The sequence below is a fragment of the Balearica regulorum genome, chromosome 12 (assembly GCF_011004875.1).
Source record: "Balearica regulorum gibbericeps isolate bBalReg1 chromosome 12, bBalReg1.pri, whole genome shotgun sequence".
NCBI lineage: Eukaryota > Metazoa > Chordata > Aves > Gruiformes > Gruidae > Balearica > Balearica regulorum.
The window spans coordinates 11,809,027-11,836,985 of NC_046195.1; the positions used below are offsets into that span (position 1 = coordinate 11,809,027).

Genomic DNA, 27,959 nt, shown 5'->3' on the forward strand with positions numbered 1-27,959 from the left:
GTTTGTGTTGTTTGGCATAAAACATGGCTTGTACGATCCAAGATTCCTTTTTCAAACTGCATTTTAAAATAGAAGTTATATTTAAGTACATGGGCTCAATTCATTTCTACTTCATCCTGCAATCTTTTGTTCTGTTTCAGACAAATCTTAAATATTTTTCCCACTTTAAATTTAGTCCTTACTCAGTATAAGTAAAAACAGAGTTGGGACTTCAAAATGTGCCTATACTATTTAACAGTGTAGATAGTTATTTTGTTAGACAACACTTAACTCCTTTGACAGATACAAGTTCTCTTAAAGAAAAAAAAATAAATAAAATTGACTTTTCTTTTTTAAGGTTACTTATAGAAACAGAAAGGCAAAGTTACTTTTTTTCCTTTTCCTGTAGTTCATTTTTTTAAAAAAGATTTTGTAAGCTAATAACGGGTGAAATGTGCAATCCATTTTCTTTTGCACTGATTTACAAGTGTGTTGAAAATACTGTTATAGATATTTTATAGAAAGGTAAAGTGGGTCACTTAGAATTGCACAGATCAGCTGAAAATCTAGCTCCAGTAAAAATGGGGTAAGAAACCTCTGCTTTTACCAGGGCTGAGATTCCACCCAGTTAATCAACTGCACACACAGGCATAAAGTCCAAATTTCTAACTTTGACAGGGCTCTGCTCTCTTCTGTGGTAAAAGTCACCATTTGGACAACTTCAAAAATACTAATTTTTCTGACTTTTGCCAGAATACCTCAACCTGGTTCTGGAAAACCAACTAATGGCTTCATTCTCCACGTCCAATGAGTTTTTGCCTTTTCTGCTTAGCTTGCTCAGTAGTGCCAGCTGGGTACACTAAGTCCTCTAATTTTAACCAGGAAAAAATTACTCAGACTACTAAAAAGCCACTTTCAGTTGCCTTGCAATAGCTTTGAATTTGAGAAATTCCTGTTTGGTCTAAAGATGAAACAATGTATGGAACAGAAATAATGCTTTAAACCTCAGCCTGCCTGATGTAAGTATTTGTGAAAACTTATCAGCCAATCATCAGCGACAGCAGCTAATGGTGAATAAGTTTAGTATGTTTTGTATTAAAGGGAATACACAAGACTATGGCGTAACATTCTTTTTTTGGCATGCTACTTCATAAAGCCCAAGTAGAATTTTTTACCAGACAGCCAAGCATATGCCCTGTACTTATACTTAAATTCCAATTTTATGTAACTATCAACTACTGTATCCCCAACTTTGGGTTAGAAATTCTTCTTAATAGTTCAAAATTCAGCTTAGAGTGCATCAAGTGAAATGCTTATAGGAGCAGTATGTTGCACGCTGCAATTCTTATATTCCTTTGTTGATCCCCTAAAGAGTTTGGCAAAAACACATGTTCAATTCCATATCAAAATTGCTCAGGCAGGTAGCCAGTTTGCTGCAGAAATGTCAGTTTGTGCATACACACGTTCCCAATATGCACGAGCACTAACTGCATGTGCAAGCATGAGCTTAGAGTTTAAGCTTGTGTAAGTTCTTAATGCATTCACTTCACAAACAATTTCAAGATATGCAGTGTGAACAATGAGCATTTCAAAGGCTAATAGTTCTGTAGGACAGAAGTTATTTACTCTGTACATGTGGTGTGTACAGAAAGGGCTCAATAAGAATAAATATTAAAATGTACAGGAAAAGACATTATTAAAGACCAAGCTTTTAAACTTTTATTAACATGACTAGAGACATTTACCAGAGTTGTGCTCTCTCTAGCCACTACATTCCTGGGAATTATTTCATGATACTTTGGGCAAGTGGAAGAAAGGAGACAAATATGAAGTTGGGAAAAAATGTAATTTGGGTGTCAAGGTCTCTAAATCTGGTTTGATTTCAACCCAATAGCAATTTTAACACGTAATGAATGTTTGCATGCTCATTCATAGAGAACAAGGCTTACTGTAAGTGTTGAAAAGCAGTGGGAGAAATCCTTCATTTTACTGTAAGATCTGTTCCAACTTTCAGTAGGAATCAGTTGAGTTGCCTGCAATTTTGGATAATTTTCAAATATTCTCCCTTTGATGCACAGAAGTAACATTTCTCTAGGGCCAGAAACCCCTTTTTGGCTGTATCGATACTCCTGTTTAGCCAGAAGGCATGTAACTGAGGCTGTGAAGTTGAGTATCATCGGTTTTTAAGTAGTCTGAAGCAATTTACATACCATCTGCTTCGATGGCATTTCAGTGCACAGACCAATGTAAAAAAAAAATTTAAAAAAAAGAAAAAAAAATACCAAAAGCTGCTCAAGGCAAAAATAAAGACAAGCATTTGGGCTGAGCGTGCATCAGTGAGTCACGTCCCTGTTAATGACACAGAGCAGCCAGTGGTCTTTCGGAACATGACTGGCTCATGTACCAAGGCCTGATGGGCGTTGAGTTCTTCCCTGCCAAGTCTGAGACAAAGTCTCGTTGCCATCCCACACACAGACCAGGTGGAAAATAAGCTTTCGCAAAGCACAAACATGCACCTACCACTTGGAAAACAGGTAAGAACGGAAATAAAGTGGATTGTTCTAAGTGTGTGAAGGTTGCAGCCAACACAGACAGTAACCGTTAAGCTAAGGAGACACTTACATGGATCTGCATATTTGTTCATTTGATAAACTAAAGAACAATTCATTCTCTCAATCAAAAAAAAGAGGTCATCTCACATTAGAAATACATGATTTCTCCATCTGAAGGCTGGGTAGCACTGTCCTGCATACCTAGTGCAAAAGTTATCAAATGCAAGAGAAGTTCCAATGTTTTACTGGATTTATTGGCTGCTTTGGATCTAAAGTTTAAGTCTAGACAGCATATAGTTCAGATCTAAGACTGGTACAGTGTTCAAGAAGCAACAGGATCCAAATTAATTCATCTTTCATGTCAGTAACTCTCAAAATCAAATTACTTATTCAAACATTTACTTTTGGTTTTGGTCCACAAGAAGATGCTGCTGTGTAATCCAGTGTGACATTTTTTTAAATTTGCCAAAGTGTAAGCGAGCACATTTTGTGCCTTGATTCCAAGAGTTAAGATTTTAAAATTTTCAAAAGAAAAACCATAAGTAACTTGGCCTAGCACTTGTTTATTCCTCATTTCAACTTCTGCCTTGTGCCTATAAAACTTGTTGAAACATGAAGATTTATACACACAGAACTTCCAGTTCCTGATGGGACTGAACAGAAACTCTGATGACATAACTAGCAAACAGAATGCTGCAGTGTCTCCCACAGGGGGTATTGCTGAGCTAGCGCAGCAAATGGAAAAGACAATTTTGCTGTAGTGCTTATGTCTGCATCTCACTCACACGGGGTGCTGGGCACTCCTCGGAGATGCTGTATTGACTAGGAACACCCAGACAGGAATGGGACAAAAACCCAAAGAAGGCAATGAACCTAGATGTTTGGGTGGCCAAAGGCAGCAAACTTTAAAAGGCCAAACACAAAAAGTGAGATATACTGGAGCCAAACTGCAGAAGACCTCATAGGCAAAACGACCTGGAATTTAACTAGGTCAGATCACACAGTCCTTGATCAAAGAGTATTTCCCACTGGCTGGTTAGGGTGGTTGCTCAACACTGTGGAGAAGACTGAGTACTGTCTTGCACAATGACAAATCATTCTAGCTGATTAAAGAAGCATATTTGACAATACTCTGAGCAGTATTTCTTGTCCTCAAGGATCACTGTAAGAAAATAAGGCCATTCTTGAAGCTACCAAGGGAACATGACTCATAAGCTTTGGGAACCCATGCTCACCTCTGCAATACCGTCCATCAGATGCTAACTGGAACCCTGGTTTACAAATGCATTTAAAACTGCCATCTTCATTGATGCACATCCCGTTGAGGCACATGTTCCTTATGCTGCATTCATCCATATCTGAAAATGTACATAATACACATAATTTTCATAACATTTAAGTAAAATAACTCTTACTAGTTATATCCAAAAGATAAACCTTAATTTATTAATTGTCAGACGTATATGATAATCAGAAACATACGACAGGACATACTGCACTGTCCTAGAGAATGTGTCAAAGCAATGACTCTGTTTTTTCATAATGAAACATTAACATATAAAGATATGCACCCAAAAAGAGCAAAGAGAATGAAAAACGGATGCGAAACTGGACAGCTTAAGAACTGCCAGTTGGTAAAAACCCTAAAAAAGTGAGAAAGGTATGTAATTGAGAGGGTTTGCAATCTTGATGCAAACAGAAGCTAGGTTAGAAGCAGCCTCCCATTTGGAATGGTAAACACAATTTTATGTTACTAAGAACATCTGAAAGGGCATTTGTGTTCAGAGTGAAAACTTTTATAAAGTCCATTGCATGAGTCTAAGATCTATGATGTGGGAGACTTCCCAGCACTGTGCTCAAGCATGCATTCTATGGGCACTTCCACCACCAACTCCCATTTAAAATAAAATGCATCCCCTCCTCCGATTCAGCATGACAGGTCACATAGGAGGGTACTTACTAATCATAGCTTCATATTAGCATTGTTCACCCTCTGACCTAATGACATAGCATGAAGGATTCAAATAGGAAAAGTTGGAGGTCCCAGACACTGCTATTCTGAACCCTGCACAGTTATTCACACACACACACACACACAAAAAAGGCAAGAACAGGGAATTCTGTGCTTGATTTGAGTAAGCTTTTATATCCCCTTAGTCTTTATTTCGTCCTGGCGCAAATGAAATCAGCTTTGGACACGACATCCAAAAAAAATCAGCGCTATTTACCAGTTTCATCTAAAGGACTATACACAGTTACATTAAGGAATGGCACAACGCCATTGGTCTTCACTGATTAGTCTGTGTGCACATGTATTCCTAAGAACAAAACTCAATGCATTACAATGCCAGAGATGAAACTGTTTCATAAGTGGATGCAACAGACATTCTGGCAACACATGCAATGGAATTAAAAATGTTTTACCAGACTGCCGATGTCCTGGTTCTTATTACTATTAGCACATGGTATTTGGTGGGAAAGGAAGAAATCAGAATCGAGTTTTTTTCCAAAATATGTTAATTTCCAAATATATTTAGTCAATATAGTTCCATAATAAGATATTTAAAAAGCAGCTTACAGTGCTAAACTGTATCTAAAAAAGAGTCAGGAAAAACAGAGTCTTAAAATGTCTGTCTCTACCAAGGATTAACAGAATCACTACTAGCACATAAAATCACTGGATCATAATGACATTACAATATATTCGGAATCGTGCTATTTTCCTTAATATTGCAGCTGTCTTGGACAGAAATTACACTTCTAGACATGGTGTGTTTTCTTTTTACTTACAGGCTAAGTCAGACAAAAATAATTTATGATTTAAAAAAAAAAATTGTGTATCTATCCCAACCAGGAATTTTGGCATTAAGTCTTTGAGCTGAATCACTGAGATAATATTCTGCCAAAAATGTTTCTAAGAACAGTGCTTGAAATTCCTTTAACGTATGAATAGATCATTGGGAACTCTCCCAAGGACCTTGGGAAGCATGATAAAGAACATTCTTCTTTTTCCCCCCTCTTTGCTAAAGGTCTGGGAGGTAGGAACACATCAATTATGTTTACAAATTTTTCTTAAAACAGTTTTTATGGGTCAGTCCAGACTGCATCTACATAAAACACATTGCTAGTCACCCAGTAAGATCCCATAAAGCATGCTGTTAAACACACAGTAAAATCAGGCAGCATGTGACTCGTGCTCTGTTTTAAAAATGTACCACTCCCATCAAAGAAACTGCATTTTGCGATAGTGGTATGTGCTATTTCTCCTGCTGGACAGACATCCCGTTGAGGATTGCCAAGCCAAGGCTCCAGAACTGGCTGCAAAAGACAGTTTACTTGCCCTCCCAGATACAGCAAAAGGTATTTAGAAATTTGATTCCTTGCTCCTTCCCTTCCCCCCCACCAGAGGTCCTTTTCTTTTTCATTGACGTGAATAACCTCTTGCAACTGTAATTACTGGTACAGAGTAACTTCAGAAAAGTCTTACCTTCACAGTTTTTCCCATCAGCTGCCACTTGAAAGCCAGCGTTACACACACAGTGAAAACTGCCATCCGTATTTATGCATCGCCCATTATTACAGATACGACCATTCTGCAAACATTCGTCAATGTCTGAAAGCCAACCAAAAAGAAAAATAGCATTTTAGGGTTTTTCTTTTTTATACTCAAGAGGAATTTTTCCCATTTCTCCTTCCCCTAGGTTTTTAACCCTACATGGAAACTACATTCACCTGAAAAATCATTTATTTTGATTTCCATAGCTGAACATTATGGGGGTGGAAAATGTTCATCAGCTTGAAATTTCAAGTTGCTATGAAAGAATTTCAGTGAACATTACCCTGCAGCTTGCTCAAACAAGAATCAGACTCTTTAAATTGGGGTTTTTCGCATTGTTGTTCATCATGAAAATATTTTTACTGAAGTTTAACTTAACAATAGCTAACTACTGAAGGAGGGATGAGGGAAGCTTGTCTTTTACTGCTGCTTTGTAAGATAACAGGAAAGTTTGAGACTTTCCCACCTCAGAAGATATTTCTCCTGCTTATTTTATATTTGAAACATCAGCTTCTCATTTCCCTCTCTCTGCAGGAGGTGCTTGGCAAGTGCTTTGGAGGACCTGAATAGTGATATCACACGAGGCTGGCAGCTCTCCCTCTCCTCCAAACGAGGGGAGAGGAGATGCTGAGACAGACTGTCTAGACATTTTTCAGATTGCTCAGTGTTCTCCATCAAGGCCTGGACCATCTCCCAGAGATTCCTACACACAGGGGACTCAGCTCACAGAGATCTCAACCAGCCCATGCAGACCCATCTATTGTGCAACCACGCCATCTTCCCAAATATTCTGGGGGTGCCCTTCCCCAAGCTCTCTCTGCAGAAGTGCATTGCTGTGCTTCAGGAAGAAGCAGAGCACAGGGTGTCCTCCCAAATGCCCCTGCTCTCTAGACACCTATCTGAGGAGGAACTGATGCCTCTCGAAATTGTGAGCCTATATTTGCCTACTTAGCAGCACAGTAGTGCTAGGAAGCTGCTAAGAAATCCCTGAAAATAACTGTTTCGCAAGCAAGCAACCAGGCCAGCAGAGGCAAGAGCTGCTCAAGTGACAGCTCACTGCAGTGGCAGTATGCAGCCCTCTTGACTTCCAGCAAAAGCGTACAGGCTTGATAAACCTCCCCTCATTGATAAACAAATATCATCAATGCATAAAAATGAGTTTTCTCTCTCCTCAGTCCCTTTCCCCTCACTTTTGTGGCACTCGGTTGTATCTGAGCCTGGCTTCAGCCACTCCACCAGCTTTCTTCCTTAGGACAGGCAGAAATGCTACAGCATCTCAAGATTTTTCTGGCCTTTTCATTTTTAGAGTTCATTAGGATTTGTACTTTTACGCATCTGAGGCCATCTAAATCATGGTGTAGAAAATTAACACAGAATCTCGTTGTTCTTTATGTACACACAGCTGACCAGAAATCCACCACTAGTTTATGTTACATTTCTAATTTTCAAATTATGAAATATCATTGTGGATTATTTTTCCCCCCCTCAGAGAAACTTGCAAAAATCAAAGCTCCTATCTCACTGAAATGTCCATAATTGCTGCCACCTCCATGTAAGCTCTGACCTCCTCTTCTCAGGAATGTCAGGTAGATTGTAGTAAGCACTCAGCTATTCAAGCTTTGATTCTCATACATTCATAGCTAACCATCATACAATTTCACTTCTTTTTTGAGGTTCATTTTACATCCCTTGTTCTGCAATTAAAAAGCATTTTTTTTGATCACTAATCATAATGTGACAACCTTATTCATCTATGTCTCCAATTAACATATTCATTCAGCCAAACTCCTACTAGAATTATAGAGGATCCTAATAACAGTTGAATCAGTAGCTTGAGATACAGACTGCAATGTTCAATCAGTCACCTATCAGGCTCACCATGCAGAAAAAAAACCCTTCCCCTGGAACCTCGGAGCAAGGAACAGATAAACATCTGGTCATTATGAAGACTTCATTTTTCAAGAATGGACGTAAGGAATACATTTGCAAAAGCGTATCGGCACAGACACATTTGTGTATGCAAAAAAATAAAACCTCAACATACAAAGTAGTCATGCGAAGCAATTTTACAGCAAATGCTGATTTTGGCAGGCACCAGTGCTACATGCATAATTTGCCAAATGCACCCCACTAGCCTTTTTCTTTTCCCTAAAGTGGTCCTAAAAATTCTTTCACAAAATGAAGATTCTGCACATCGTAGCATTTTCTGAACTGCCTGTCAAGCAAGCACAGTTCCCATAGACTGCAAAGGAACTGCTAAGTGACCACACTTTAATGCCATTAAGCTACTGGGCTTCTGACAACCATGTGTTTGTGTAATGAATCAGTCAAATTAAAAGCGTGTGACAAAAATGACTCATGAGTAAATTCATCACCGCTGAGACTCCACTTCAGCACTCCTTCACCACTAGTCAGCTGAACTATGAAGATGCTTCCGCAACATGGCTGTTTGGCAGCAACTAGGTCAAATATTCCCAGCAACATGCAGTGGTGGTGCTGGCTCTGCATGTCCTCCTGGATTGGAGTAAGCTCCTGTACCACAAACGCCTTTGTGATTCACAAAAGGAAGGCGGGGGGGGATCACACGCTAATACAGATAGCTTTCTTCTGGCTTTTTAGAAAGTCTCTGCTTCAGAATGAGAACCCTTTAGTGCAGAAAGCAAAATATGAAGACAAGCTGGGACTCTGAGCAAACATCCTGTTTCATTTAGATGCTTCATTTCTTATGGAGTATCAAAGTAGTCAGTCATTCTCTTGCCAGAAGTCTCTCATTATGACTTAACTATAAAGGATTGCATCCACCTTTACAGTTGAATTCCCACCCCGGGACAGTCTGGGCACCACAGAAACCTAACAGAGGGCTGACCACGGAGGAGCTACACGTTCCCCACTCCCATAGGAAGACAGGGTGAAGACCATCAGGACTGTTGTTGAGCCTGGTCTTGAAAACACCACTAATGGGGATTCTACAGCTTTCCCACCTAGACCTTCCAAGTGCTTCACTACTTTTCCATACCTTATTTAAGTTTTCATTGCTGTAATTTATGTTTATTCCTTTCTCTGACAGTGGGCCCAGACAACACATGGGCACTGTACATTTATATTTACCTACTGGAAGACTTATCTTTCTCCCCACCTCTCTTAGTCTTTTATAGGTAAAGGATTGCTCCAAAGAAGGGATGTTTAACTGTCCTCAAGATGCAAAAGAAAAAATGTCTCTAGTTTAAAAAAAAAAAAAAAAAAATTATGTCTCTTCAAAGCCACAAATGGTCCCAAGACACTGTCAGCACAAGACAAAACATCGTTCTTCGTAACTCAAGTCTGTGAACAGCCATCTCAGGCTGGTTAATCATTTTTACTGCCATATCTGATTTATTTTTTTTAAAAAACTCTTATATTTAACACATCTGTTAAATTTTGCTTTTAAACTATTTTCCCTCCTGGTATGTATACAATAGTACAGATATGGCTGCAAAACCATAATTTACCTCGGCACTCTGTTCTAGTTGGTGTGCTCTGATATCCTATACGACACTGGCATATGTAGGATCCTTGGGTGTTCACACAGTCTCCACTGATGCACGGATTCTTCTCACATTCATCGACATCTGTGAAACGTAGACAATATATTTTTATTAAGACAGTGGTTGAAAGGTATTCGGGTCTGTGGGGTATTTTATTGTTTTGTAGGTGGAGAAATAGTGTGCTTCAATCTGAAAGGAAAGGGGACACCACTGAATTCCCAGTAAAAGGATCCCGTGTTCTAAGCTAAGCAGGAACGGGGAAAAAGGAGTACTCAGCAAGACAAGATATTGCATGTGTGAGAGGTAGAGGCCTTCATCCCACACTGCCACATTCCCAGACCCAATAGAGAGAGATTTTGACAGAAGCAAAATCTTGCATGTAAGAGACAGCTAATCCTTGCTCCTATCACCAAGCTCTGGCTGAGTTCCAAAATTTAAGGGCTCAAGAGCCCAACAATATACTCCTGATGAGCTGAAAGAAGACTTGTAAATCTTACTAAACCCAAGATCATGACTGCCTTTTTTTTTTTTTTTTAAACAATAGGTCATTTGCATACTCAAAGAGCTGGTAGCATTTTAAAAAGGTCATTTTCAGTCACTAATAAACACGTTATAGTCACAGGTTAGTAAAATAAGAAATCCTTACTTCTATATAATTTTGTGGCAAATTACAAGATTTGTTAAATACTGTCTTAAAGGCAAAGCTGCTGTAAAAATAAGTTTGCAGTTGAAAGCAATTAGTTCTTGGAAGCCTATTTATGGGTGGGGTTTTTTTTCTGGAGGAGGGGTTGTTTTATTTAAGAACTCAAGAGTTATTAAGTTGTGTGGAAAATAATTTTCTTTTTCTTTAAAACAAAATTGCCCTCTGTGATTTACAGCAGAAAACCACATACCAATGCATTCCCCTCTAACATCCAGTTGGAATCCTTTGTTGCACTCGCAGCGGTAGCTCCCAGGAGTAGGAATACAGCGCCCATTAAGGCAGAGATGTCGGAACAGTTGGCAATAGTCAGTGAAGTTCACCGGCAAGATCACTGAAATGAGAGTTGGAAAAATATTTTAATAGTTCATCATAATAATTTTTGACAATCTGCAACTTGTGCAGCATTTCCTACTAAAAGTCAACATTTACCTTCCATCATAATGTGAATTACATAGTAAAATCAGCATTGGGAGACAGAAAATGGCACTTTGACTCTTTGAGATTTCTCTGAAAACAGCTAGCAACCACTTATTTTTAAATTGTGGCAAGTCTGATCCTATTTTCCTCTTTCGCAGGACAAAAGAGGACAGTCTGCTCATATCTAGGGGTGAAGTGGGTACGTGGCACTGCAGGGACTCTACTAGAAGCCTACAGTAGCAGAGAGCAGGCAGACTGATTCATTTATCTCCATTCTCACAGATCACGGAGTGAGAGGAGGGCAGGGATAACCCTGGAAGGTATGCCTGTACGGTCTTTGGCAGGCAGACGTGAGCTGGCTCTGTCCGTGCTCCCAGCTGACCAGAAGCTCTGCAGCTACGTCAGTGCAGTGTCAGGCCTTAGTTAACATACTTTGCCTCTTAGGCTTATTAGCTCAGCTTGGTGCTGAACCAAGACTAAATAGTTGCAGCTGGTGCCAGTGCAAGCAGAGCCTGCTTGCATCTGCACAAAGCATGGGCAAAACGAGCTTGTGTTTACTTGCAAAAGAGTATGTGGCTATGCCTAACGATTTCAGGAGGTACATGCCTACTACAGACTATATGGACATGTAGTAAATTCTGCTCTGGCTTCCTCTTTGCTCAAGAGAAACCTAACCTATGCACGCGTATCAGTGAAAAAGTTCTTTCTTCACCTCGGGTCAGCCCCAGTGTCCAGCAGACTAGGATTTTTATCAGTACGTTTCCTACCTCACCAAGTGGGAGTGAGGAAAACAACCTGAAAGAAGCTGCTTTCTCCCAGCCAAGCTCTTTATCATAACCTGGTCAAAGAGCTAGTCACGTTCCTCAATGTTGACACGCAGCAAAGCTCACAATAGCCTTAAAATAACATAACTACTACAATACATGGGCCTCAGTACCAACAGTGACGATGTAAGTTTTGAATCTGTCTTAACAGGGAAAACACTACTAATGAGGTACACTTGCTGTAAGATAGATGGTAACTAGGCTATAATAAGAAGGATATCCAGAGACTATATGACCACATTAAGTAAGTAAAAGAAACCAACAGCTGAAGGGAGCACACTGCTCCTGAGAAACGCATGTTTTTAAAGAAGCTAAATGCAACGGTGTAGGGAAAGTTTATTCTTTCTTTCTTACCATGAGGTGGTGGAGCCCGAGACGGATAGACAATTTCTGGCTGTTGGGGAGGGAAAACACCAGGCAGGAGTGGTGGAGGGATGACATCAGGACGGCCCGGAGGAAGGTCAGGTCTTGCTGGCAGCAGAGCAGCTACTGTGCACAATTTGCGATACTCATCTAAAACATGAAAATATGAATGCTGTTTTAGACTCTTGTAGCCTTTACATTTAATCCAACCCTCCCCCTTTTCACAGTGTTTCAGTTTAGCAATAACAAACCTTAAATAATCTGGAAAATCTGAGCCTGTATGTTTTCTTCATAGTAACAAGCTTTGCTCTGTGAATCAGATCATTAATCCATAGGATTTTAATACTACTTGCCAGAAGATTACTAGTAAAAAGACAACATAACTGACATTCTAGAAATGAAATTGAACAGTGAGACAGGGACCTGATCTTAATCTACTTGGTCTTCTTTCAGGAAAAATCTTTGATGAACTCAGTGGGAAGTTTACCTAAAGAAGGACTTTTGGACTTGATCCCAAGTTAATTTAATACAAAGCTTGCCACAGTTAGAAAAATACCGAACAGGGAAAAAAGCGCAGTTTCAACTGGATTTCTTAAAAGTAAGCCTCCTAAAACAAAGAAATAGAAATATAAGCAATGAGGCAAAACCAATTAGAGAATGAATACACTAACACTATTTCCCTGTGAAAATGAAGTTTGCCAATAAAAGCAGAAACCAAATGAGGTGCAGTCTAAGGAGCATAGACAAACAGAAACTAAGATCAACACCGAGTTCATCCTTCCCCAGACAATGGGAAAATGATCTATTTTTGTGGTAAGCATGGCCTATGCTGAGTGTTATGCATTCTCCTATTGTTTATCTCTATTAGTGGCATCTGCCCTACTGCCCCACTTTTCCTCCTGCTCCCGACTCTTTTGTCTTCGGGAAGTGTGGGTTCGGAACGTGCGATCCAAGGAATGCACGCAGAGTATCACAATTAAAGACCACATTTCCAGCTGACCTAATTCATGTCTGCAATTCATGTGTACACAAATAACTGTTAGTGCAGCCAATATCTTTGAACTTCAAAATTTTAAAGTTTATGGCACGACAGGGGAGAGGAATTATATAATGAAACCAAAATGCTACAGAGATGCATGAATTCCTGAAACAATATAAAAAATGTGTTGGGTGAATGAAGCTGGGTATTTCAGCCTTCAACACTTTCACCTCACTTCTATTTCCACCTGTAAAATACATTAGAAGCTCTTTCCGAATCACAGAGGATTTGTTAAATAAACATGGTAACCTGAAGTTTTGCTTTTCCTGATTATGATCTTTGGATTTATTTTAATGTTTTTAGGCGATGAGTTTGTTTCATGTGTCACTGCATTTCTCTTCTTAGAGTGATTTTAATCATTAAATTATTTCCAAGAAAGATTTATTGTATTATGTATTGTATTTTGTTTATTTGGGTTTTTTCTAGCTTTCTATTTTGCCTATTCATATGTAAGCTGATCTGCTCTCAAACTGTGATAGAGACATTCAGAAGAAACAGCGTCTATGTATATACATGCACAAATTCCAATATGCAAATGTTTGCTAATGATGGTGGGTTTAATAGTTAATTCTCTAATCACACATTCTCTATAACCCACTGATCAGTCTTTGTGAAAGAAACAATACTCTATTTCTTTTTCACTCTAGAGTGGTAACACCCAATTATCCAAAGCTAATCCACCAGGAGCCAAGGCCTTCCGTGCAACAAGAAGTCATGGCCTTGAGGCTGCCCATTGCTTGAATGGAATTAGCACACATGAAGGGATTGCTGAGGTGAGAATTGAACATGCACACAGCTGGATGCTCTAAGATACCACTTTTAAAGTATTTATAGTGTCAATGGTGAACCCTGTCATTCCACATAAACAATTATTGCCACATTATGCAAAGAAATACAGTGCAAGCCTTTTTTATTGCAACTTTAATCTCCATGTATAATTACTAGCAATAAACAGCCTATTTTATAGTAACATCTGGGTCTGCTGCCCACATTGAAAATGCAACCGCTTGGTTACATTATGGAGCTAGCGTTCCGCTTTATATTGAAGTAAATTTCCATTTCAGAGTTAGAGAGACTTTGGGCCATTGACAGCTCTAAATTACTCATCTTGCTTTCTCAGGACACATTAAGGAATAACTGAACTTGATTAAATAATGATAGCAATACCTTACAAACATGTAAGGCCTTTCGAAGAATTTCAAAGCACTTTTCAAAAGAGTAATTTATATCCCAAGTTGGGAAAAAAAAAAAGAAAAAGTAAGATTAAAAAAAAGTGGCACGTAAGCATGATCTGGAAGACCTTGCATGGAGTTATGAGTCAGGAAGTCCTGGGTTCTAGCTCCTTCTCTACCACATCTCAGTCTGCGGCCTTGGCCAAATTACTTCACTTTTCCACCCAGTTTATTCACTAGTTAGATATGAATAATTATAAAGTATGTAAAGAAAAGAGGGACTGTGTTAAGATTGAAAGTTTTCTCCTTGTCTTCCTATTTCAGATGAGCATCAATAGATGACACTATTTTGTTAGCATTATTCTAGTCAGTCTTGGATATTTAGCATGTTTAAATATTATTGAGATAGTGACAGAACCAGCAAGAGTCTCCCAAGAGTTCTGATCATAGATCTCTGCTCCAGTATTATGCAGTTTCACTCAAAGGATTAAAACCAAGAAAAATAAACACTCCCATACCTGACCTCTGACAATTTCTTCAGAGTTACACTGCTATAGTGTTATGACCCCCATTCCTCCCTAAACTCTGCACCTCCCTTGAGCTCCTCCCTTAAACTTCTAGTATTCTTTTCTAAAGCATTTCATTAGGTCTCCAGTCCTAAACAGTCTCAAAAACATCTTTCCTCCTCTCCCTCACACTTAGTTTCACAATCTGCTCACCATCTTCTCAAAACTCAAAGCTCACATCATCTGGGGATCTCAATACACAGGGAGGCGATAAAGTACAGCACATTTTGGTAGCAGACACAAATCACATTCTGTATCAAACTTCAGGAAATAAATGGCACCTCAGAAGCTAGACATAAGAGGCAAGAAACCCCAGTTTTCCAATGAGAATGAAATGGCAGAGGGAATTGGGATCTATTAGAAGGCTCTGGGGGAAGTAACTTGAGCCTGAAGAGGATGTTGAAAACAAAATCTGAATCAGATAGGGTTGGAATAACCAGGCTACAAAACATTACTTAGAAACAGATAAAATCCTTTGTTTATGTCTGCTTAGCCTAGCTTCCTGGGGGTCCTGAGCACCCTGCCATAGGAGGCTCTGCTTTGAGCAGGGGGGTTGGACTAAACGATCTCCCAAGGTGCCCTCCAGCCTCAACCATTCTGTGTAGTTCTTTAAAGAAAATATTACTGATAAAAGAAAATCACTCCCTAATTCAGTGTTCAATCTTGCTTATAAGAATACAGGTGGATTCATACCAGTGGATCTGATCGGGCACATTTCAGGAGCGGTGGCTGCACCAGAAGACCAGCATCGGCCGCTGTCACAGCAGCACTGCATTTTGGACAAAGGCTGGGGGAGCTGATTGCCACAGCGCCCATTGGTCAGAGAAGAGAAGCAGTATCCAGGACGCACATCTACCAAGAGAAAGAAATGGATAGGTAACCATCAGTCCAATGAGGAATGTGACTTTCACAAAAGGGAAAGGTCCTGTTTTTCTTGGTTGATTACATTATCGATGACATAGCACATGCAACATTACAACAATCAGAAAACAAAAGGCAGAAACCCAGGAAAATCTAGATAGTATTTAGGCTGCTCTGGATTCAGGTGTAACACCTCCTGTGAGAATGCTGAAGCGAAATATGGAACAGCAATGAATTAATGGAGGCAAAAATAGACTAGAAATGTGTATTCAGTATATAATAAAATATACTTCTGTGCCCCCAAAGAAAAATTGCAGTGTCATCTCTATTAAAGATAGTACCAGATCAATTCTGTTTAAACTTTGATTTGAAAGCCACTGATGTACAGCAATTAACTCACAGCATTGCAGCTCTGAAAGCATTAATTCATTTTTCATTAGTCATGGCCTCCCCAGCTGAAGTATGTAGTGATTTGACAAGATATAGGCTTGCAGGCAAGAAAGAGCAACACAGCTTTAACTGGTGCCATCACATTGTTTATGGAGATGTTCTGGCTTCCTGTATGAAAAGGGTAAGCACGTGCTGTACAAAGAACGTCCTGTACCCAGATTTTATACGTTCAGCTCTAACAACATTGCACAGAGATCCCTCAGCTTAGAGAAGGGAGAGAAAATGTGGATGGGAACAAAATTTTAAAAATAAAATAAAAATCTTGTGATACAATCTGAAGCTCTGAGCAATTGTTTCACAATATGTCACATCATGGCAAACTCAGTATAAGCTGTGGTGTGATTTGATGCTGCACGATAAACCAGACCACATTTGTCTCTAAAATATATGAACATTTGCTGTCAAAATGTAGAGGAAAAAGTTGCAGATATAACCTTACAACAGCAGACACCATTCCCTAAAACAGTAGGGAAAACAGTATCTCAGTTATCCAGGGCATGGTGGATTCATCTGTCTAGTAACAGTACTTTCCAGAGTTTACTAGCTATTCTAGTGGATATAAAAAAAAGCAGGGAAGTTTCTTATTATTTTGAGGAAATTGATATATAGTGATATGTTGGGAGAGTCTGTGATGGTTCTGCCTTTTATTAGCTGGAACCCTGAACACGGATATTACTGGCAGTAGAGCTAAGAGTCAGTTGGCCTTTGCTTCCAAACTTTAGTTAGTTCACTCATATTATCATGTAATGGAAATCTGAAATGGAGGAAAAAAAATTATCTACCTGGTTCTGTTACTGGTACTCCATTTTCTCCTGGTACCCAACTAAACTGCCAAACACATACACTCCTTAATCTACCATTTTAAAACTCAAATAAAACTCTGATGCAAACTGTTCCCCGCTGCATCTGTTATAATTTTGGTCTTGATATGGAGTGGAGAGATATTCGTGTGATGGTGGGGTGGATGATAAGGAAGGAAGTCCTCTAACAGACCCTATCATCATCCTTCTCAATTTTGGTCAGTACCAAGTTTTGAAACGCTTAAAAGCGGTAACGGGCAGAAGTGGAAAAAGGGATCTACACGGGATCTGTGCAAGCACACAATGCACCATAAAACGGTAAACACACAGCAAACTTCTTTGTCTACCTACAGGTATAAGAGCTTATCCAAAAGCCACATAATTTTCAGACAAAGACAGTAAGCTCATGAGAAAAATGCCAAATCTTCCCATATTCCTAAACAGGAGGGATTTTTTTTTTCCTCTTTCATTTTCTGTTCCAAATGGTAAAACACACAAATAAGGCCAAGAACAGCAGGAAACAACTTTTTTTACTGTTTCAGCTTTTAATATATTAATATTTTTCAGTTAAAAAATACAGTATTTTGAAAAGGCAAAAAATCACCATGAAAATAACTTTCAAGAAAAATGTGCCAAAAAAAAAAAAAAAAGGGAAAAGAAAAAAAAGAAAAAGCCATTGAGAAGTAACACTGACCAAACAAATTTATGCCAGCTGGAACTATGGGCTAGCAGCTTTCTTCATAGCACTCTTCATGTACTTGGGTTGAGATGTCCTGCTCTTGTTTCTGCTCTCCAGCTCTAGGAGATATTATCTTTGCTTTGTCTACTCTAATTTTTAAGGTTTGTAATAATGGAACTCCTGGTTCTTGCTTTGGATGTTTGGCTCTAGCACTGCTCAGTTTGAGTCCCGTAAGGGATACATTTCTTAGAAGCACTTCCTCATCTCTAACAGAATAGACACGTTCAGCTAACACTTTTCACTTAAGACAGGCATGCCGTGATTAAATCAAGATTACATGTTTTGCCCAGCTCAAATACAGATTTGGGCTCTGTCCCTGTTAATATGGCAAGTATGCAGTCGGCATATTAGACATGAATCCAAAATATCTGCAGATAATTAATAGTGCTTCCCATCTAGCACGTTTTGCCTTGGACACAAAGCCAAAATTTTAATGATGGCTCATAGTCTGGCATATTACTTAACACAGCCTGTCATCATTTAAATACCCAATTCTCTAGCTGAACTATTTCACCTACAAATACACTGGGTAAAAAGGCTGGAAAACTACAGGAATATAACATGGGTGTGAATGTTGGGCAGTCCTGACAGAGCAATGACTATAAAAGGTAAAAAACAAATGGAAGTTGTGCTCCTCTAGAAATTTTTTGTTACAGAAAGGTGAACATCCTTCATAAACATTAAGTACAAGCAGCAATCAATGATTTAGTGATCCACAGTCAGTTAGGAGCTATTCATCTGAAGAAATAAAAGCAGCTCCCACTGTCATTTTAAGTGTACAGTATGGATCCAATCTACCAAAATGCTGTTCTTGATAATGGAAGAAATATAGTTCCTTTCGCACAACCTGCAGAAATTGAATGGCACCATTCAAAATGAATCATAACCCAAACTACTTCCAGATCTCTTGGGGAAGTTAATATCATTTGGTACTTTTGTCTGTGAAGTTGTTTGGTTTTTTTAAAATTTTTCCCAAATGATTTTCTACCAAAGGTACTAAACACAGGGTGCTCTCTTGAACCCCATGGGTGGCACTGTATAAGCCCTTAAACAAGCCAAAACTCAGGAAACAAACATTTCTCTGGATTCTCAAATGACAATAATTGCTCAAAATTCATCACTTGCAGTGAAAAAAGAAATTACTGCATAAAAATGAGAAAAAAAATTAATTGAATACTTGACCTGCCTCAGAGCAGGCTGTATGCTTCCCAGAAGCAGTAAGTGCTAACACTACTCTTTCATGGCTTTGACACTGCAATGGCAGTCATTTAATTCACACAGTCCTTTTGCTCCTGCTCTGGCCTTTGGAAGACAGGTTCCGTTCTGCCACAGTGAAAGCCTGAAAGAACAGCACTGCCAAATCATCAACAACATGAAAGCAGATACAAATGTCCAACACCCAGCTTATCACACTACTTGCTTTAATGAAAAATATCTGTATTAAGGTCATAACACTTGGAATGAGGGGAAAAAAAGCTGTTTGGGGTGATTAACTTCTTTCTCAAATATATTTGCTTTTCTAATGACTGCTGAATATAACATGGACTAAATCAAAGACAAACATGACAGCAAGAATATCAAGGAGATGGATGAAACAAGTTCTGCCTATTTTAAGGCAACAAATGCAGCATAACAGAAAAACTGTAGTAAGAAAAACAAAGGGGAAGGTCACAACAAAGAGGGGAAGAGGAAACATATTCTGGAAATGGAAAACTCATTTCAGAATACATATATAGGCACATAATGTACTTCCATATAAAAGAAAGATTTCAAGACCATGGGTTGAAAAACATTTTTGGTACATCATTACCCATTTTAGATATTCATGAATGTTCATGACACCTACTGTCATATTATTTACAGGATTCTACTCACCTATGCACTTTAAGCCATCAGGAGCTGTATAAAACCCTGGAGGACACTTGCAGAAGTAACTGCTAACTGTGTTTGAACACTCTCCTCCATCACAGATTCCAGGAATGGTGCTGCATTCATCAATATCTTTAAGACAAAAAGAGAAGCAGAGGCAGGTTAGCTAAAATAGTTCTGGCATAAAAATAGGTATTTTGTTATTGGTATTAAGATCAATCTCACTGTGGTCTGAGACCCCCTCCTAACTTACGTACTAGGGGCATAATCAGCAGTTTTGAATCAGGATCTTTTGTTAGGCATCTTATAAACACAAGTGAAACAGAACCTAAGAAAATATTGTATCTGTCAATTGCAAAAAGCCAGAGAGTTTATTTTACTGCTTAATAATGATGCATGAAAATCTTAAACTGCAGAGGGCATTCACTAACTGTAAGTAAACCATAACCCCTCCAGTTTGAATTCTGCATACTGGAATTAAGAAAACTGTCATGGGACCTGCAATGACAAAGCAATCAGGAGCTTAACCATTACGTCTCATGGTATCTCCAGCAGCATCTCCTGGCACCATACTGAGGCAATGGTTCAATACTGACGCAAAGAGAAGTGTAGCACCTACTGAATTGCCCATCCTTCTTACTGCACTTGGGTTTTTCTTGGAAATCCCCATATAAAAAGCATTGAGCAGCTAGCCACTATTTAACTAAAGCAATCTGACAGGATTATAGCTAAAAGCAGGATGACCGTAGGCAACAAAAATTACCTTTCCTGGCTTTTTCCACCAAGTGAATGTTCTGAAGTTTCAACAGATTTCTAGACAGTAACTGAAATATTTACTGCAGAACTCAGGCAACGTCCATAATTCCCCTTAGATTTTGTCAGCAATTTTATAATAAAAGTCCATGTCATGATTTTCTTCACCACCAAATCTCAATCCATACACTAAATCATCATCATCGATTCAATGCAGAAAAATTTTCAAATTCTGCAGGAAAAAAACTAGCAAATACCTTCTTATACCTGATCATAGCTGCATATATGAACAGAGGAACCTTGAAGTGTTTCTTCCACAGCTCAGAGTTTATGCTATCTACAGTCATGTGAATAACAACCTATGCCAGCCCCAATTGCTCCTTAATTACCATCAGTAGCCTGCCTGTGATGTGTAGTTACTTTCCCCCTGGTTTCCAGTGAGTGTCTTAACAATGCAGCTGTATCTACTTAGCAGTGCTCTCATCTTCTAGGAACCTGGAGTCCAGCTGAGCTTAAAAATAGCTCGCTTTTTTCCATGGTACCTACAAGAAAAATCAGCAAAGCAGAGCAGAAAGGGAGGTTATTCTCTAGAGTGATCAATGACAACTGCCTGTCACTGCCATCTACAATCACCCAGTTGCTCTCCCGACAGAGAGAATCCAGCCAGAAATAATGGCATCACAGGACTCTATCCAACCTCTCCTCCAGAGATCTACAGATAGACACATGGCTGTAATAATGATTTCACCAACCACAAAAATTTCTGAGATGAAATACTGCAACACCACCCAACATGCCAAGGCAAGGAGTGAATAATATCACCGTCATTAAAAATGATTGGAGGAACTTAAATGTAACGCCTACATAGGAATTTGGCCCCGACAGATGGGGGAACACCCAAAGTCCCACAGGACCATGAAGGACCATTTTAGCAAGTAGAGAGGATCTCTGTTCTACTTCTCTTGTGAAGATGCTAATACAAAAATTCAGTAATATAAAAATTATCAATTCCTCTTCCCCTAGGTAAAGCATTGGATGGTCTAATACGTTTGTGGCCCCTTGCCTTTGCAGGAAAGGAGTAGAGGGATGGAGGTGGCACACAGATAACCAGACCTTGCAGACCAACCCATTCTAAGCAGTGCGGGGCCTTAAGCCCCCTGTGCACACATTCCTCCCCAGCATCTTGCAAGCTGTCGTGATGTGGGTCGCATTCCTCACTTGGGTGTGTCAGAGGGGTGTGACTTTTAGTTCAGTGCTACTTGGAGGGGGTTGCCAAAGCCTCAAGTCCGAGTGCCCTGGGAGCACTGCTAAGAGACTTCTGGCTTCTGCTCCAGGATTATACTCCACAGGAGTCCCAAAAGTCTCAGTGACAAAAAAATGTGGAAATTGAATTTTGGTCTGAATAAAGCCCTTAATTAACAGACAAAAATGCAGTTGTAAATGGATCACATTCAAGCATTTTCTGACTCAAATTCACCAATGTTTATCTTAAAGTCAGTGTTGCCACTGTTTATATAGAGTCTGACCTTTTTAAAAGCAAAATCATCACTCTTTATTTTAGGGTTGAACCTAATCCAAACAGTATTTCACTATTTATATTAGTGTTGACATTCATATAAGCAACATTGTCATCATTAAGTATGCGAGTTTTATAAAGGTAAGTATACTCGCAAATGTAACTGTCACTCCAGGAAAAATTACTCCCCCAAATCACCACAAAAAAGTATTTACCTCAGCATTAATGCAACTGGAAGAGGAATGGTTATATGAAGCAGTGAAATAATGTAACACTTAAAATAGCTTTCCACCAGCTATGGTAATGAAGAGAACTTCAGCCAACACATCTCGTTTCCCATCTCGTTGCGTTGTCTCTCACTGTACCTGATGATTTCTATCATGACCTTACTTTAATGGGGACCAAGTGAAAACCAGTACTGGCAATTCAGCATGTAGCTCCCAGTTCTCCTAAATCAATGACCAAGAACACATTACAGCTACCAGAAGTCCTACTTGCTGGATAGGAAGTTAAACCAAGCACATGATCAGATGTTAATTATTATGTATTAGAATTAATTACAATTAATTACTATAAGGCAAATACCTTATATTGGCAATTTCAACTTAAAACTCAAAGGGATAATTTAAAAAAGCAGAATGGATATTCTGTTGTTATGTGACTATGCTCTTAACTGTTGAATCACTATCCTATTTCATGCCTCTGGTATAAGGGTGCTACTTTTAATTCTTTGAATTGCATTAATACCCACAAAACTTTAACTAAAATTGCTTGGTACACGCAATATGAAAATGTACTGAAAGTAAGTCTCTGTCTGCTGAGGTTTGAAAATTTACAGATATGGAATTGAAGAAAGGAAATTTCATCCTATCTTTGCAGCCAAGCGACCACTTGAAAGGTATTCACAAGACAGGGCAGGAAATTTGTGGCAGGATTTGGGAATGAATCAAGCTATCCCAGGTTCTTGGGTCCAGTCCCTCAACTGTTACCAAGTGCAGGCTCTGAAGGTGGTGGTTGTTTGGGGTTTTTGTTCTTTGTTTGGGTTTTTTGTTTGTTTACATGATTCAGCAATCAAAAAATACCATAGGAAAGTTTATACAGTGCAGCCTATGCAAGCCTACAGTTCTCAGTTTTTCAAGTACTAATACTTAGCAAGGTACATGTTCAGTCTTTCCTATTCACCATGTTCTTGTACTTCATCCACAGAAGGAAACACTTGCATTGTTGTTCTACTCTAAAGTTGGGTTACTTTCTGCCAAAACCATTGGCAGTCAATATGAAAACTATGCTGTGTACAAACTCTTCTGAAATTGCTTTCCCTAACCTGCAATTAAATCATGAAGTTTTGCTTAAAATAGGGATTTTTCTTTTGAAAGAGTAATAATTCTTCCAAAATGACTAAAAAAATTTGAGTGCTTCCTTACAGGCACCTGATGCAAGAAATGATGGTGTATGCACACCTTACTCTCACAGTCACATATCTTTATGATATTGAAAGTTGTTGGCACTCCAAAATCACTAACCACTTACAAAACTTGTCTGCTCAAATGAATTTCATTTTTGTCTGTTGACTGAAAGGAGAATCAGCTGTAGGAGTCTAAAAATTACCTGGACTTCACAGTAAAGAAGGTAAATCAAAACTGTGCGATTGATACATTTTAGTACTACGTTTCTTATGTATACAAAATTATCTTAAAGCAAAGGAGACATCTATGCCTGATTATTATATTATATAGAGAAAAAATACTATCAAATCTCAGTTAAAAATTAGCAAGATTCCATAATCAAGCACTGCAAATTTCCACACTACTATCTAGCACCTGCCGTACTTCCAAAATAGGACGACCAATAAGGAAAGGTAAAATGTTTGTCCTTCTTCAACATCTGCAACTGTAAGGGTGAGTTTAGAGCATAGTCCTGCAATCTTCACTCAACAGTGTTGAACTCACACTAATGTTAAATACAGTTTACCTGAGTAGATGGGAATGTGTTGAACCTTCCAGTCATATAGGGTTTTTGGTTAAAAGATCCTCATAGAGACATGTGCCTCAAGCATTTCCAAAGCAACACACTGGTTAAAAAATATTTTTAACATTTCATTTGTTTCAGACGTACCTTTAAGCCTGTAAAATGTTAGGTGTATAAAAAGCTAGAGAAAGCTGCAGGGCCAGTATTTAAGATTCTCTGGTTTAGAAGGAGAAAGGACCATTATCTGTATTTGTTGTGAAGAATGCTATTTGCATATTCAAGGCCAAAGAGACTGGAAAGTTTGTTACAAACTTCTAAAAACATTGGCTCCAAAAAGATGACTACCCCCCCCCCCCCCTTTACTTTCAGAAGAAACTTCTAAAAGTTCTTACCGTCACATTTTTGTGTCACTTCATTAAACTTGTGTCCAGCTGGGCATTTGCACTCAAAAGATCCAACAGTATTAATGCAATTTCCCCCTTGACAGATCCCAGGGATGGCTTGGCATTCATCCACATCTATCATGTAAAAAAGGAAAAACCACCCACTTTTAATTCATTTCCCAAGAACAGCCATAATAATTTGTCTACAGAGAAATTAAAGTAAATATGCTTAAATCCATTCTTCACCCATCATAATATTATGATACTTGCTTGCAAAGACAGACACTAATTTTGTAATTACTTTATGCAAAGTATGATTAAGTACAGTACTCTAAATATTTTCTGCAAGAAATCACATGGTTATTATTGTTACAGACATTAAACATCTAACTGCTATTGCTTTGTTTTTCCAAAACATCTGGGGAATGGTGTGCAGAGAACACAGCCTGCCAAAATCCAGGTCCCTTTAAAGCATCGGAAGCTGGGCACCCAAAATCACTTGCCCCTTTGAAAATCTTGGCAACCCCATACAGCACACAGCCCACCAGCACAGAGATGCAGGAGCTGAGGAGGAGCAGTGTGCAGTGTGCATGGAGGGGGCCTCGTGGAGAGGCATGGGGAACTGCATAGTCATTATTGATGGAGATTATTAACTCATCACACCAGTAAGATCAGCACCAATGACCTTAAGCTTTAGTTAGGATTTGACTCAGGGAGTTTCATAGCCATAATTAATGTCTCAGGAGGAATTATTAATGACCTGCTTAGACACTCATAAATTTGGAAGGCTTCTTCCCCTTTATTTCTCTCTGGTTTTAATTTTTTCACTCAAGAAAATGAAACAACAAAGATGATATCACAGGCTAGGTAGGAAGCTCAAGACAAACATTTTCAAGAGGCCCAGTTTTTGGCCTCACAGCTGTTTTAGCACAACAACATGTGTGTCGTCACTTAGCTGCAGAAGTGTTGCTACGGCTTAGTAACAGCTAGAGAAGAAAGACTGAAGGAGGAGGAGTGGTATTGCAACAGGAGACTGTGGAGGTCTGGCTCACAGAACCCAGGAGCTGCCCTGTGTCTGCTGCTCCTTGTCCTTCGGGAGCAGACAAACAGAGCACTCGCTACTCTCCAACCCAAACTACCTGCGCTTCCCCCATTTCCCCAAAGACTACCAGCTACTGCCAGTAAAACCCAATTTCTTGAATTCTTGGGCTTTACACTAGGATCGGTTTCAACGCAGGGACACAAGCTGAAGGAGATGATGCCTTCAAATCTCCCTTTATAAATCCCAGAGAGCCAGCTGTAATGTGTCTTGTAGTCTGAAAAGCAAAGTATTATGTCTGTACAAAAGGCCAAGAGGCAATTTCCCTAGGAGCCACAAGTAGGAAGCTTCAGGAACGCCAAGGGGCATATCTGTACCACATCGCAGAGCATTATGTAAAGATCCCAAGGCTGACTGAACCGGGTCGGGGCAGGGGGAGGGTGTGCAGTAGCAGAGCCAGACCAGTGCTGTGCCTCAGTTAACCACTGTGCTGAGAGGCACAGAGGACTAGCACAGCCTCAGCATCTTCGACACAGCCACATTGCTGCTGGGACTCAAGCTACAGCAATATGTTGTGCTTTAATAACAGTCATCAGCCAGACTTCATGGCACTGTACTGACTTTAAAAAAAGAAATTAAAAAAAATAGAAGCCATGCTCCTGAGTCACGATATCTGTTTCAAAATCCCACCTTTTGGCTTTCATTTTCCTCCTTTGTATCTTTAAAAATCTCAGCTGTGATATTAATTTAACTTTCGGCCAAAGTCAAACTGTGGGCAGCGATATTCTATTTACTTTTTTAAATAAACTTGCCCTCCCCTCCTCTTTATTTTTTCTGACTTCTCCACACAATAATAACGGTTCCTTTTTCTCTTCAGACAACCTGGATTTTATTTAACCTGCTTTCCTTTATTTAGATTGAATATGGATGTGAAATCCCTGAAATGTCTTCAGTCTGAATGGATGTTATCTGATTTCAAAAGGACTGGATTTAGTACAATTGCATGAAAAATAAAGCTAATATGTGGTTCCATAGCAGATCTGTTGAAATTATGAACACATTACAAGAGAAGGGAAAACTGGAAAGTACAAGTCAAACATACAGGGCCAAAACTGTGTTGGCACCACATACAGATTAGCATAAATGTAGCTGCATGCTAAGAAATGTGCAGCAAGCAGAAGTAGCCTTATTCGAAACTGCACAAACGCATTAGAGAAGTCACTGCAGCTTTTCCGTGACACAAATGAGAGGGATATAACTAGGTGTGGCATGAGTTCAGGGGTGTGGGCCACATATTTATGCACATAAGATTTCAGAAGTGTCCAGAACCTCGATTCACAGATTCTGCGCAATTTAGTTCTGACCTTTACAGTGACAGGGGAACAGAATGGCTGAGGTCAAAATGTGTGCACATTATGTGGCATACACAAACATGCTCATCTCAAAGTTCATCGTGACTGTCTGCAAGCACCAGCCAGGACTTGGCCTATGACAGAGGATATCTACATTTTTAATGCAATGGAATGCCTTGAAGTCCTTCATAGGAATTTTATGATTAAATAAAATTACTCATAGATTTATAATCTTTATCTCCCCTATTTTCAAAAATATTGTAACTTATTAGAAAATGTTAGATGGATTGAAATAAACTAGCCCCATAGATATGGTCCTGGGAATGTATAATCCACATCAGTTTAATACATAACTGCCCCTGTTAACTTTCTCCTGTTTCCTGCCAGACATCCAGACAATAAAAGAATTTATACAGCTGGAAGTATTAGAATAAAAGCCAAAAGCAGTGTAAGGACTTTCTATGGTAAGGCATGCTCTGAAAGAAGTAAGCAACATCTGGGTGGATTTTACGATTTGAAACAAATGCAAATACGTTTCCAAAATTGTATAAAATATATAATAGGGCATTTCAAATGGCACGACATGCACTTTTCTCCAGGTCAAAGCAGTGGAGCTCAAGAGATAAGACACCCAAGATGAATCCAAAATCAACACATTTTACCTAAAAAAACCCCACCCCAATGGAACAGTATTGCCACAGATTGATTTTTGAATGTTTTGAGTGCTTGTTGAAACAGAATAAATTCCTCCACGGAATGATCAAGTGGTACACTCACAAAAACACCATTACAGAACCAAGGGAAAGGGCTGCTGGCAATGAGAAATTCATTAAGATGCTGGCTGCTCTCACATGACCTAAGTTACTAATGTACTCACTTGAACATCAGGCACTCACTGAATCATGAAGTAATGCATCTGACAATGTTTTTCCATTCTTCACACATATAGCTGAGAATGGCTTAGGACAGGTTACTCACAGCAGTGTAACTCAATTAAGATTAATCCAGTAACAATTTCAGCAGCTTTTGGGGAAGCTTTGCCACTAACTTACCTTGACAGGCCCCAGTTCGAATGTTTGGAATGAAGCCTCGGCGGCAGGGATGCGGCTGGGCAGGACACATTTCACAGGGGTGGCCCCATGCTCTCCCAACTGTGGCACAGCAAAGGGTTTTTGTGCAGACTATTCCACTGAGCTGTCCCTGGCACATCTGGTTGGTTATCAAAGTGAAGCAAGGGCCAGTCCTGTAATCTGCACCAAAGACAAGAAACCTAATCAGCATTGCAATAAAAATACACAACAAAACTCATAATAAAGAAAAACAACAGCACATTTAGGCAAGTTGTCTGCACATAAATTGCCCACCAGCCCAACAATTTTACTTAGCAGTGTTCTGCAGAGGATTTTTCTCAAGTTTTCTTCTCACTGAAATCCACTGAAAATAAGCAGCTCTATAAACACATTGTGACTATTTTACCAGGAGTATTATATACTAAAGATTCTGCAGGTCCCCTTTTGCTGCTTGGTTTAATCTC

General features: G+C 39.2%; 1 protein-coding gene across 3 annotated transcripts in view; it reads right to left on the reverse strand.

The window, feature by feature from the left end:
• FBN1 (fibrillin 1) overlaps window positions 1-27,959 on the reverse strand; it is a 153,187-nt gene that overhangs the window by 70,547 nt on the left and 54,681 nt on the right. For 2 of the 3 annotated variants that reach the window (XM_075764366.1, XM_075764365.1), the window contains exons 7-15: window positions 27,478-27,675; window positions 24,044-24,169; window positions 19,421-19,546; window positions 15,389-15,547; window positions 11,910-12,068; window positions 10,505-10,645; window positions 9,576-9,695; window positions 6,019-6,144; window positions 3,767-3,889 (exon numbers count right to left, since the gene is read on the reverse strand). In XM_075764366.1, coding sequence (XP_075620481.1) covers window positions 3,767-3,889; window positions 6,019-6,144; window positions 9,576-9,695; window positions 10,505-10,645; window positions 11,910-12,068; window positions 15,389-15,547; window positions 19,421-19,546; window positions 24,044-24,169; window positions 27,478-27,675 — 1,278 coding nt within the window. The remainder of the gene's footprint in view (window positions 1-3,766; window positions 3,890-6,018; window positions 6,145-9,575; window positions 9,696-10,504; window positions 10,646-11,909; window positions 12,069-15,388; window positions 15,548-19,420; window positions 19,547-24,043; window positions 24,170-27,477; window positions 27,676-27,959) is intronic. The other variant, XM_075764367.1, reaches the window with a different exon arrangement.